The sequence below is a fragment of the Gopherus flavomarginatus genome, chromosome 2 (assembly GCF_025201925.1).
Source record: "Gopherus flavomarginatus isolate rGopFla2 chromosome 2, rGopFla2.mat.asm, whole genome shotgun sequence".
NCBI lineage: Eukaryota > Metazoa > Chordata > Testudines > Testudinidae > Gopherus > Gopherus flavomarginatus.
In genome coordinates this window covers 212,988,559-213,002,054 of record NC_066618.1, presented here as the reverse complement: position 1 = coordinate 213,002,054, position 13,496 = coordinate 212,988,559, and the positions used below count along the sequence as shown (strand labels likewise).

Genomic DNA, 13,496 nt, shown 5'->3' with positions numbered 1-13,496 from the left:
CACACGGGCGAGGAAAGCCAGCGACGACGCCTGCGCCCTGGTAGAATGCGCAGTCACACGGCCCGTAGGAACGTGGGCCAGCTCATAGCAGGTCCTGATACAGGACGTTACCCATGAGGATAACCTCTGCGAGGAGATAGGAAGCCCCTTCATGCGGTCCGCTATTGCCATGAAAAGTTGGGGGGATTTGCGGAATGGTTTGGTCCTCTCCACATAGAACGCGAGAGCCCTACGGACATCAAGCGAGTGGAGCTGTTGTTCCCTGCCTGAAGAGTGAGGTTTCGGGGAAAAAACCGGGAGGAATATCTCTTGGTTGATGTGGAAGGTCGAGACCACCTTGGGGAGAAAGGCAGGGTGTGGCCTCAGCTGCACCTTATCTTTGTGGAAGACTGTATACGGGGGGTCTACCACGAGAGCCCGGAGTTCCGACACCCGCCTAGCTGAGGTGATAGCTACTAGAAAGGCAGTCTTCCAAGAGAGATAGAGTAGGGAGCAAGTAGCTAACGGCTCAAAGGGGGGCCCCATGAGCCGAGACAACACCAGGTTAAGATCCCAGGTTGGAGCAGGGAGTTGGACGTTAGGGTATAAACGTTCCAGCCCCTTCAGAAATCTAGTCACCGTCGGGTGAGAAAAAACGGAGCGGCCATCCCCACCCGGGTGAAAGGTGGAGATAGCTGCCAGGTGGACCCGCAAAGATGATATCGCCAGGCCCTGTTGTTTGAGGGACCAAACATAGTCTAAGATATTGGCCACCGAAACTTCCATAGGGTGGAGACCTTTCTCCACGCACCAACAGGAGAAACGCTTCCACTTGGCCGAGTATGTCGCTCTAGTGGAAGGCTTCCTGCTGCCCAAAAGTACCTCCCGTACTGGGGTGGAGCAGCGCAGTTCAGAACTGGTCAGCCACGCAGGAACCACGCCGCTAGGTGCAGCGACTGCAGGTCCGGGTGACAAAGAGTCCCGTGTTCCTGGGTAATCAGGTCCGGGTGAAGGGGCAGGGGAACTGGGTCGGCTATGGCCAGGTCCAGCAGCATGGGGTACCAATGTTGCCTGGGCCACGCCGGGGCTACCATGATCACGCGAGCCCTGTCCCTGCGCACCTTCAGAAGGACCCTGTGGACCAGCGGGAATGGGGGGAACGCGTAGTATAAGTGGGTCGTCCACGGAATAAGGAAGGCATCCGCTATAGACCCGGGCTCCCTGCCCTGAAAGGAGCAGAACGCCTGGCACTTCTTGTTCCCCCCGGACGCGAAGAGGTCCACACGGGGATAACCCCACCTCTGGAAGATTGAGAGGGCGACGTCCGGGCGAAGGGACCACTCGTGTGATAGGAAGGATCTGCTCAGGTGATCCGCCAGCGTGTTCCGTACTCCTGGGAGGAAGGAAGCCGTGAGGTGAATGGAGTGGGCTACACAAAAGTCCCAGAGTCGCATCGCCTCGTGACATAGGGGAGAGGATCTGGTGCTGCCCTGCTTGTTGATATAGTACATGGTCGTCGTGTTGTCGGTAAACACCGCGACACCACGACCTCGAAGCTGGTGACAGAACGTTTGACAAACAAGGCGGACCGCTCTCAACTCCCGCATGTTGATGTGCAGCTTCACCTCCTGCGGGGACCACAGGCCCTGTGTTCTCAGGGTTCCCAGGTGGGCCCCCCAGCCGAGATCTGAGGCATCCGTTGTTAGGGACACCGAAGGCTGAGGTGGGTGGAAAGGGAGCCCCGCACACACTACGGACTGGTCTAGCCACCAGCCGAGAGAATCTAACACCCTCTGGGGGATTGTGATCAGCAAGTCTAGCGGTTGCCTTGCCGGCCGGTAATGTGCGATGAGCCACAACTGGAGGGGCCTCATGCGGAGCCGAGCGTAACCGGTCACAAATGTGCATGCTGCCATGTGGCCTAACAGGGTTAGACATGTCCGTATTGATGTCAAGGGGGCTGCCTGCAATCGCTGAACGATCGCCGACAACGCCTGGAACCTCGGTAACAGCAGAAGAGCCCTGGCCACGGTGGAGTCCAGGACGGCCCCGATGAACTCCACCTTCTGCGTGGGGAGCAGGGTGGACTTGTCTATGTTGATCATGAGGCCCAAGATAGCAAACAGGCCGGTGATCCTGCGGACGTGGCTGCAAATCTGTAGTTCCGACGTGCCCTGAATTAACCAATCGTCTAGGTAAGGGAACACGTGGATACGACTGCGCCGAAGATGTGCCACAACAACTGCCATGCATTTTGTAAATACCCTCGGGGCCGTAGAAAGGCCAAATGGGAGGACTGCAAATTGGTAGTGAAGGTGGCCCACCACGAATCGAAGGAAACGTCTGTGATGTGGCCAAATGGCAATGTGAAAATAAGCGTCCTGCATGTCGAGGGCGGCGTACCAGTCTCCCGGATCCAGGGATGGGATAATGGTCCCCAGGGATACCATGCGGAACTTCAACTTCACTAGGTATTTGTTGAGCTCTCGCAGGTCGAGGATAGGCCTGAGGCCTCCCTTGGCCTTGGGGATCAGAAAGTAGCGGGAATAAAACCCCTTGCCTTTCTTGTTTTCCGGAACCGCCTCTATAGCTCCTTTGTTGAGGAGCGTCTGTACCTCCTGTCGAAGGAATTGCTCGTGAGAGGGGTCCCTGAAGAGGGACGAGGAAGGGGGGTGGGAAGGAGGAAATGATATAAACTGCAGGCGGTATCCCGTCTGCACCGTGCGTAAGACCCAGCGGTCCGATGTTATTTGGGTCCACGCCGGGAGGAAAAACGAAAGGCGGTTGGAAAACGGGGGGGAAGGATCCGTGAGGAAAACTGTTACTGCGCCCTCGGGCGCACCTTCAAAACGAAGGCTTGGGCCCAGGCGGGGGCTTAGAGGAGCTTTGATTCTGCCCCCCCTGGTTCCCCGAATGCCTACGCCTTCCATTCCTGCCACGGCGCCTATTGAGGTCCTGCCGTTGGCGGAACTGGGGGTATGGCCTGCGCTGCTGTTGCTGCTGTGGCCGGAAGGGTCAGCGCTGCGTTCCCGGCGTGTGCATCCCGAGGGAGCGCATAATGACCCGATTGTCTTTGAGACTCTTAAGTCTGGGGTCTGTCTTTTCTGAAAACAGGCCCTGGCCTTCGAACGGGAGGTCCTGGATGGTGTATTGGAGCTCCGGTGGAAGGCCAGAGACTTGAAGCCAGGAGATACGGCGCATCATTACCCCCGAGGCGAGGGTGCGGGCAGCCGAGTCTGCAGCGTCCAAAGAAGCTTGCAACGAGGTTCGTGCAACCTTCTTGCCCTCGTCCAGAATGGCCGCAAATTCTTGGCGGGCCTCTTGTGGCAGCAGCTCTTTGAATTTGTCCGCTGCCACCCACGAGTTAAAAGCATATCTGCTGAGCAGGGCTTGTTGATTTGAAACCCTGAGCTGAAGGGCCCGAGCTGAATAGACCTTGCGGCCGAGGAGGTCCATACGTCTGGCCTCCTTGGATTTGGGGGCTGGAGCTTCCTGTCCATGGCGCTCCCTCTCGTTCACCGACTGCACCACCAGGGAACACGGTGTCGGGTGGACGTGGAGGTACTCGTAGCCCTTGGAGGGGGCCATGTACTTCCTCTCGATGTCCCTCGCCGTAGGGGGGATGGAGGCCGGTGACTGCCAGATTGTATTGGCGTTGGCCTGGATCGTCCTAATGAAGGGTAGGGCGACCCTGGTGGGAGCATCAGATGAGAGGATGGTGACGATAGGGTCCTCGATCTCAGAGACCTCCTCAGCTTGCAGGCTCAGATTCTGAGCTACTCGCCTAAGGAGGTCTTGGTGCGCCCTGAGATCCAGCGAAGGAGGGCTACTGGAGGAGGTGCCAGCCACCGCTTCATCGGGGGAGGAGGATGAGGAGACCCGCGGCAAGAAAGTGTCCAGTGGGGGGTCCCCCTCAGCCCTCGCCTCTGTCTCAGGAGCAAGAGCAGGGTCTTGCTGCTTGGATCCTTCCTCTCCATCCAGGGAGGGAGGGGGGCGAGACAACGAAGCCTCCGGCACCCTGTGCTCCGCCGTTGCAGGCCTAGCAGGAAGCTGTTGGGGGCCCTGGGCTTGATGGTATGCCCAAGGGGTCCAAAACCCTCACTGCTGCGGACCCTGGTCCTGTTGCAGAGGGTCCTGAAACAATGCCGCCTGCCTGTCGGTGCCCAGCGCATACACGCTGTCTGCTTGAGAAGACACCGACGGCTGTCTAGAAGGCCATGGCGGGGCCGACCCCGGCTGATAAGGGTCTGCGCGGGTCGGCACCGAAGATCTTCTCGGTGCCGGGGATCGGTACCAGGAGTCATAGCGGCTCCGGGATCGGGACCTGTCTCGGTGCCGGGATCTGGAACGGTACCGGCCGCTGCTTCGGTGCCGGGATCGGGACCGGGACCTGCCACCGACGCGGTGCCGGGAGGTCGACCGGGACCGGGACCTGCCACCAGCTCGGTGCTGGGAGGTCGACCGGCGCGGTGAGTGACGGCGAGACTGGCTCCTGGAGTCACGGTGCCGGTATCGACGGCTGGAGTCAGACCGCGACCGTCTGGAGGTCGATTGGTGCCGCGAGTGCGACCGGTACCGCCGAGGGGAGCGGTGCCGGGACTGCGAGCGGCGGCGGGATCTCGAGCGTCCGTGGCGCCGGGACCTGGATCGCGAGCGCGAGTCCCAAGACGGTGCCGTCATCATGGGCTTGCCTCTAGATGCTACCCGCACCGGAGGTACCGGGGGTGGCGGCTGAGTAGACTCAGTTAGGGCGATAAGGTCCCGTGCCGAGGCGAAGGTCTCCGGAGTGGATGGGACCAATAGCTCAACCCCAGATCTTATGGGGGAGCTTGGTGGCACCGGACTCGACGGACCCACCGGGCCCGGAGTCGACGGTGCCGGTAGTGCCGCGGCCGATGTCGATGCCGGGCGCTCCATTCGGGTCTGCCTGGCTGGAGTAGCAGACGTTGACGGTCTCGCCTCTGCACCCGGTGCCGGGGAAGGTCGGTGCCGGGGAGTCTTCCCGGTGCCGGTGCGATCCGGTGCCGGCGCCGAGATCACGGCCTGTGAAGCTGCTGGGTCAAGTGCCGCCTCCATGAGGAGAGTCCTGAGTCTCCGGTCTCTCTCCTTCTTTGTCCTGGGCTTAAAAGCCTTGCAAATGCGGCACTTGTCCGACCTGTGCGATTCCCCCAGGCACTTCAGACACGCGTCGTGGGGGTCGCTGGTTGGCATAGGCTTTTTACAGGCCGCACACTGCTTAAAGCCCGGCGAACCAGGCATGAGCCCGGTGCCGGGTGCCGGGAAGGGCTACATCCCAGACCGGCGAACAACTATATACAATACTATTTACACTACAACTAATTAACTAACTATACTTAACGATCTAACTAACAACTGTAATAATAACGGTAGTTAACAAGGAGAGCTAGGGACGTGGAGGACAGCTATGCCGCGCTCCACAGTTCCAACGACCGACACGGCGGTAAGAAGGAACTGAGGAGCGGGTGGGCCGGCAAGGGTATATATCGAGCGCCATGGCGGCGCCACTCCAGGGGGCGACCTGCCGGCCCACTGGAGTTGCTAGGGTAAAAAGTTTCCGACGAACGTGCACGCACGGCGCGCACACCTACCTGGAATGGATGTGAGCAATCACTCGAAGAAGAACACATATTTTATGTAAATCCCTCAGCTGCGATTGGGTGCAAACTACATGGCTGAATCATCTACACAGAAAAATGACCTTTCACATTCATAACACTGTAGTTTGGAAGTTGTTTCTTACTAGCCATTCGTTTAGAAGAGAACTGTACTATCACAGTTGTGTTGGGATTTTGTGGTTCCCAGTGAGTCTGATGCTGGGTAGAATCAAGGGACTTCGATGCGATGCGATATGATTCAATGCAATGCGATTCAATTCAAATCAACAAGGTTTTATTTAATATGTGCACAAGGAAAGCCCCTGCTACAAAGAATCAGGCACAGACCCTCCAGCAAAGAGCCCCTCCCTTTGCTATTTTATAGCACATGGCACTTACATAACAAGTTACATAACATGAACCTCTAACCAATCAGAGTTAACCTTTCCATATATGGATCTGTTTATCACATGCTCATAGTTCTCCAGTCCACATGCTGAGTTCAAACCCCCTCCCCCTGGCCCTCTAGAATGTTCCTAGGCTGGTGAGCCACAACATACTTCCCTATGCATAAGCACCCTGCAAACCACATTTTATCCAAAATGAGCACAAGCATACCCTTCAGTTGTTAAAGATGTTTTGAAGTTTATGATGCATTGCCAACATACGTCCAATAATGCTTGCACTTCATATTGTAAATGGTATAAATTAGGCGGCACATTTTTGATAAAAGGACCAAAAAAGTCTTTTGATGATGAAAACCAGTTGAAAAAGTGGCCTTGTAGAGGGAAAGGGGTCAGAGACAAGGAACTCAAGCAACTGCAAGAGTGAGATAACACACACAAAAGGGAAAAAATTAGGGAAGACTGTAGAATTAACAGAACATGGGAAAAATGGTAGATGGAATATGAAATGGCTTCTAGCAACTTGAATGTAAAATGAAATGATGCTTGCGTGAGGCAGTAGAATGGATTCAGACGAATAAGTCAAAAGCAGTGGGCTCTTTTCAATACTCGTCTGGAGAAAACAGCTTGAGAGTCCTTGTTTCTGGCTCTCCTGAATAGGACTTTGAAAATACAGATTTTGCTTTTGTTCCCTGATCTGTTTTTTTCCCCTTGAGTATGAATTCTGGTGATACTGGTTAGTGGACATCATGGTTATCTTTGCATGTCAAACAGGAAGGTTTTTTTGTTTTTTTTAAAGCAACTATAAATAATTTAAAATATTTGAAAAAATTGTCAACCTCATATCTTCTGGTTTCTGTTACAAAGCCAGAACCTCATTAGGATGATGGGCAGGAGAGTGAGACGGACATGCCCCTCCCCCACTTTTTGCTATCCTGTTTAAGCAAAGTGGCTGAAGGAGTAATTCATTATCACCCCTCGTCCCCTCCAAATTTTAAAAATGTGCTCACACCACCACAAAGAGGAGGACTTTGTGCAGGTTTTATTGTGCAAGAGGATCCTCCCAACTTATCTGCAAGCAAAGGGCCAAATCCTCAGCTTGTATAACTCAGCATAGTTCCACTGAGTGCATTGATTTACACCAGCTGAGGGCTGTTGGGATGGTGTTGAATTATTGTGACTGATATGAGTGAATGTGATGAACATGAGTTTGGTATGGCATGATATGTTTGAATTTGCTGGAGGATTCTGGGAGCAGGGTTCTCTTAGCATTAGACACTTGGTATGGAAATTTACCAAGAGTGATCGGAGGCTCTATCTGTGTGTTTTTTTCAACATGGAACTTCGGAACATATCAGCTTGAGGCCAGCTCACCAAGTAAAGAAAACGCAAAAAACATACGATCGGTGAGCTTGGCACAGGCTGACCAGGGTCAAAATGACCCTTTTGGATAGCACCGCACTAAGAGCTTGAGTGAATGATTTATGAGAGGGTAAACAGCAATTGATCTTTGGTCTCTGTTTTGCAGTCCCTTTTAAAATATTAATTAGGGAAAACCAGTAATGAAATGTCAACAAGACATATTTCGAGGACATGAGACTTCTGTGAGAGCAGAGGGTATAAATATTAAGAATATCATATGTACAGTTCTTAGTTCCCAATTAACATCTGAAGAGTTCTGTGATGCTGTAAGACAGAGGGTCCCAATGTAGCCAACACCCTGCTATGAGGGATTTGTGGAGAACTTTTGAACCACAGGGCCTCGAGGTAACCAAGACCCAGCTTTGGGGGACATTTGGCAGAGCAAGTACTTGAGAGAAAAGAAAGAAGAGAAGAGAACAGAAGTCTCCATCTAGGACCGGTAGCTCTACCTGCTTTGTTTGCCAGTCAGGATACTGTATAAGGCCAATATAGTTACAGAAGGTTTATGCTTGAGGAATTGAGGTTTATTAGGGAGACGCATTATATAATCTTTTATTGCCTGTGTAATTCTTTCTCCAATACACTGCTGTGCATTGAGCAAACTGAATCTAAATTTTCACTGGTACCAGTAACAATTTGCCCAGCTGTGGGCCAATAAAGGTCAATTTCAACAAGGGCCAGAGTGTGTTGCTCCTGCACAGCCTAGCTGTAGCTGCATTCCTGGGAACAGGAAGAGTAGCAGATGTGACCTCTTTGTTCTCTCCACCCCTGTGTTTTTGGGTCAGTGGATCTGCATGTCTCTCTTTACACTATTGGGTTTCCTGCTCCCAGGAAAAGCATAGTTCTATGGTATGTGGGGATATGCAGGTTTCCTACAGTCTGGTCCATATATGCAGAAGAAACATAGCATCTCCAGTGCATTTCATGCCTAGCACGGATTTGGAGCAATTATTTTACCATTAGTGTAATATATATATTGTGCCAACTGGTGCTTTTATTTTTCCCCCTTCTGAATTCCCTCTTTGTTACTCACCAGTACTGCTCTGGATGGTCCTCACTGTGGTGGCCGTGCGTGGGGGAGATGAGGACCTCAGCGACACGCATTCATCATCTTGGGAACAGCCCTTCTCAATTGCTCTCACATAGCTGTGGCTCCTCATGCGGAAGCAGCCTGGCATTGGCAGATCCAGGGCCTCTACGGCCTGAGACTCTAGTTCGCTGAACACTGACTCGCAGACTGATTCAAACTGACCATTTACTTCCATCTCACTCACCTGCAGGCCAAGAATAGGTAGTTTCCTGTAATCATATCCCATTAGAGCAATCTATCCTGTAATAACATTTACAAAGATGGAACAATACTTAAAATTTCCATTAAAAGTTCCCTTTGAACAGCAAGTGATTTACACTTTAAATCTTTTTTTTTAATGCAGTAACAATTCTCCAAGAAAAATATACAACGTGCATATTCAGAGTGAAGAAAATACAGAGCTATGGACACTGAGGGCTCAGTCCCGATCTCATGTAACTAACCCAACTTGGGCCAACAACAGGGATTAAATCTGGGATTTCTAGTATTAAGAGTCTGCGCCTCTCCAACTTGAATGAAAAGGACTAACTCCCTTGGCTGGCAGCTATAATAGGCTATTTAACCCTTATTTTGTGAACCAGTTGCCAGAGAATAACAAAGAGCCAGGCTCTCCTAGCCTGAGTTACACACAAAACCACATGGCCTTGCAAACTTTGCAGCCATTTGCCTATGTTTATATGGCAATGGGCACCCACATTTCTAAACTCAGGATTGAGCCTTGAGATTGGCATTAAAATTATAATAATCACCATAGGAAAAATGCACATCTGAAACAATAATGTATACCATGATTTCATTATTTCTCAGACATTCTAAATGCACAGAGACCAAGGGAAGATGTGAATGGCTTAGGATGGTCTAGGAAGAAATGAAAGATGCTATACTGGGATGAATTTTAAGAAAAAATAGGTTGAGTATCAGGCCATATTTCTGAACAGTGAAATCTATTAGACTGTGGAATAACTTCCTATGGGAAATAGTAGAAAGAGATTGATTGCTTTAAAAAACACTGGACAAAGCACTGGATATTATGTTGTAAAGAACAATCCTACATTGGCAGGGGATAAACTAGATTGTCAGACAGGTGCCTCCCAGAGCTCACTTCTAGGATTTATTTTAAGCTTCCTATTTTTACTGGCAAGGAAGCCTACACTCTTTGGGGCATGGACAGCTTCAATCATCTCACAAATCAATCCGTCTAAATTGGAGTCAAATAGTTTTATCCCATGCTTACAATTTCAGTTTGCCGTTTTCTGCCAGCTTCCCTCATAACTCTGTTTCTACAGCACCTGCTTATACTTTGTGCTAGTGCTATAGACTCCTACAGTGTATAGTAAGCAGATGATGCCTCTGAATGTCCAAATTCAGCAATCCCTGCCTGAGCAGTGCAGACTTAATCTTGGATCGAAGTCACTCCTCTAGCCCTTTTATCCTGCATAAAAGTCCATGAGTGAAATCCTGGCCGCACTGAAGTCAGTGGCAAAAACTCAGTGACATCAATGGGGCCAGGATTTCTTAAGTCCAACCAGCGATACTTTTAGATTGCCTTGATATTTATATTATATGAACACAGAGACAGCATTATTTTTATTCCATGATTACTTTAAAATGAAAATTGATCTAAGTCCAAAAAGGAAATCTCTACTGAAAATGTACTATCCAGTTAAATTGGCCTTTACCTTTGCTGGCATAAATTGGAGGTTCAAAATTGTAACAGCAGTGATGGTCATCTACAACATGAGTTATTACCAGAGATTTAGAGTATTGTCCCAGGGTCAGGCCAGATGGCTACAGGAGAGTGATCGAAGACAGATATATTAGCCCCAGGTCAAGCAGGTCTCTTTTCCCTGGGTAAGGTAACAGAGGTAGTTCCAGAACAATTAGGAACTTATTGGAACAAATTAAGGCAGACAGGCTAATTAGGACACCGGGAGCCAACTGAGAAGCTGCTAGAATCAATTAAGACAGGCAGGCTAATCAGGGCACCTGGTTTAAAAAGGACCTCACTTCAGTCAGTGAGGGGAGCGTGTCAGGAGCTGGGAGCAAGAGGCGCGCAAGAAGCTGAGAGTGAGTAGGCGTACTGCTGGAGGACTGAGGAGTACAAGTGTTATCAGACATAAGGAGGAAGGTCCTGTGGTGAGGATAAAGAAGGTGTTGGGAGCAGGCCATGAGGGAGGTAAGCCCAGGGAGTTGTAGTAGTCATGCAACTGTTACAGGAGATACTAAAGACAGCTGCAATCCACAGGGCTCTGGGCTGAAACCCGAAGTAGAGGGTGGGTCTGGGTTCCCCCCATCCTCCCAACTCCCTATTTGATATAAGAGGAGTTGATCTGGACTGTGAGTCCCACCAGAGGGAAAGGTCTCTGGCCTGCCCCCCGACCCATTAGGTGGGCCAGCAGAGACTGCAGGGATTGTTCCCCTCCTTTTCCTAATGCTGGCCAGTGATGAGGTTAGCCAAATGAACAGCAGGTTTGTGCCACTAACAAAAGGAGCCAAACTGAGGACTGCTGTGAACCTCTGAGGTGAGCAAATCTGCCAGAAAGTGCAGAACCCACCAAGGCAGAGGAGGAACTTTGTCACAGCACACACCACCAAATGAAATGCAGTGCCTTACACTAGTTGGCAAAAAATACATAACATGCCAGAATACCCTTGCAGAATAACATATCTGACTATGATATTTTAATGTGTATATTCATTCAAGTTTTCCCAAAGAAAATTACCTTCTATCTTAGCACTATTTTAGGGTCCAACTCTGAAGTACTGAGCATCCTTCGCTCCCACTGTTTTTAAGCAAAGTTGAGGGTACTCAATACATCCCTGACCTGCGTCCTATTTTGCATGCATGGCAGCTAGACAGATGTGACAGCATGACCGCTCCATATGCATATTTTATATAAGGGCAGGCTATCCCACTCTGTCAACACTTACAATTTAAAATGACCCAAAGTGCACAATATTCAACTGACAGACTGTAGCTGGCACAAAAGAGGATGTTATGATTTTTCAGGAAAATAATGCACATCTTCATAATTAATGTGTGACCCAAACACATATGTACCATGTACATCATAAAGTCAAAGTTCTATCAGAATTTAAAAAAACGTGTAAAAGGAGCTAATTAATCCAATATTTTGAAATGGTTTATGTCAAAACAATTGTGGAATAGAAAATACCAGTAACCTTTATTCTTTTTCCCCTCAAACATTTTATGGTCCCCACTCCTTAAAGGAAGACTCATTCTCAATAGGACTCCAAGTCCTACATTTTTAGAAGTGACTTGTTATTTTGTATGCTAAACCTGAAACTTGTTAGAGGGAGTGCTGAGCACCTGTCCACTAAAAATCAGGTCCCTTTAAGACATTTCATGTTGTGCAACCAAAATCACCAAACAATTTTCAAAATTTAGACTATGACATTTTCAAATCTTATTCTTTCACAAAAATGTACACGAAAAACATCCCCATAAGTCCTTTTAAAATTCAAATGCTTTTGAAAATATGTAATTTGTTGCATGTCTGACTTCATTGCACAAACAAAAAGGGTTTCTGGTTCTACATATTGCACATACAGCTGCATTGGCTGGGGCCTGATTTTGATCTTGTTCTTAGATGTGCATGCTTGCCACCCACCTGACTAATCGTGCTCATGGCTCTCATGTAGCTCTCATTCCGGGAACGGAATTTAGGAGAAGTTAACAGACTTGCAGGGTCCAGACTGTCCAAACTTCTATTGATTGAGACTTCACTCACTGCCCTCAAGTAACTGTGGCTCCGGATTTGAAGTTTCGGAGAGTGTTCGCTGGATATCCTTGAAGAAAAGAATGGGAAAGAGACATTTCATCAAATGCAAATAGCTTAACTGTGACTGGGAATGACAGTAAATTGTCCTGCAGGAAAGTAAAACTCAAACCAGAAATTATGTTACCCTGGGGCATATATGAATTCAGTATAGTACAGCAAATTGGCCAGTTCCAGTTCGTTTATAAGTAAAAATTTGATAAGTGCTTGTATACACATGCTAGAAATCTAACTACTAAGATTAGTGAACTTGAGTGCCTGGTATTAAATGAGAATATTGATATAACAGGCATCAGAAATGTGGTGGGATGATGATAATCAATGGGACACAGTAAAGACAATCGAGGTGCTAAAGAAGCATTCGAAGATAAAGCCATTGCGGAGAAGGTAAATGAATTAGTGGCATCAGTCTTCACTGCAGAAGATGTGAGGGAGGTTCCCACACCTGAGCCATTATTTTTAGGTGAGAAATCTGAGGAACTGTCCCAGATTGAGGTGTCATTAGAGGATGGTTTGGAACAAACTGATAAACTGATATTCACCCAACAGTTCTGAAGGGACTCAAATGCAAAACTACTAACTCTGGTATGTAACCTATCATTTAAATCAGCTTCTGCACCAGATGAGTGGAGAATAGCTAATGTGATGCCAATTTTTTAAAAAGCCTCCTTATCCCAGCTATTACAGATGAGTAAGCCTAACTACTATATCAGGCAAATTGGTTGAAACTACAGTAAAGAAGAGAATTATCAGACACATACATGAACATGATTTGTTGGGGGCAGAGTGAACACGGCTTTTGTAAAGGGAATTCACGCCTCACCAATCTATTAGAATTCTTTGAGGCTGTGAACAAGCATGTGGACAATGGTGATCTAGTGCAGCAGTTCTCAAACTTTAGTAACCTGAGGACCCCATTTTGATTTAAAAATTTGCTGTGGACCCCCAAGCCCCTTGCTCAGCCCCAGGTCCTGCCTCCACTCCACCCCTTCCCCCAAGACCCCACCCCAAATCTTCTTATCCCTGCTCCATTCCTGCTCCTCCTGTTCCCCGTCTCCCCCAAGTGCCCCAGTCCCCCCTCCTCCCTCTCAGCACCTCCTGCACTCCAGGGAACAGGTTCCCCAGTGTTCAGGGGGTGCTGTGAGGGAGGGGGACGAGTTAATCAGCAAACCTCCTGGAGTTCCCT

The 13,496-nt window shown here is 49.3% G+C and overlaps 1 protein-coding gene across 3 annotated transcripts in view; it reads right to left on the bottom strand.

The window, feature by feature from the left end:
* DLGAP1 (DLG associated protein 1) overlaps nucleotides 1–13,496 on the bottom strand; it is a 243,643-nt gene that overhangs the window by 163,453 nt on the left and 66,694 nt on the right. For all 3 annotated transcript variants that reach the window (XM_050942123.1, XM_050942126.1, XM_050942125.1), the window contains exons 3-4: nucleotides 12,143–12,320; nucleotides 8,454–8,694 (exon numbers count right to left, since the gene is read on the bottom strand). In XM_050942123.1, coding sequence (XP_050798080.1) covers nucleotides 8,454–8,694; nucleotides 12,143–12,320 — 419 coding nt within the window. The remainder of the gene's footprint in view (nucleotides 1–8,453; nucleotides 8,695–12,142; nucleotides 12,321–13,496) is intronic.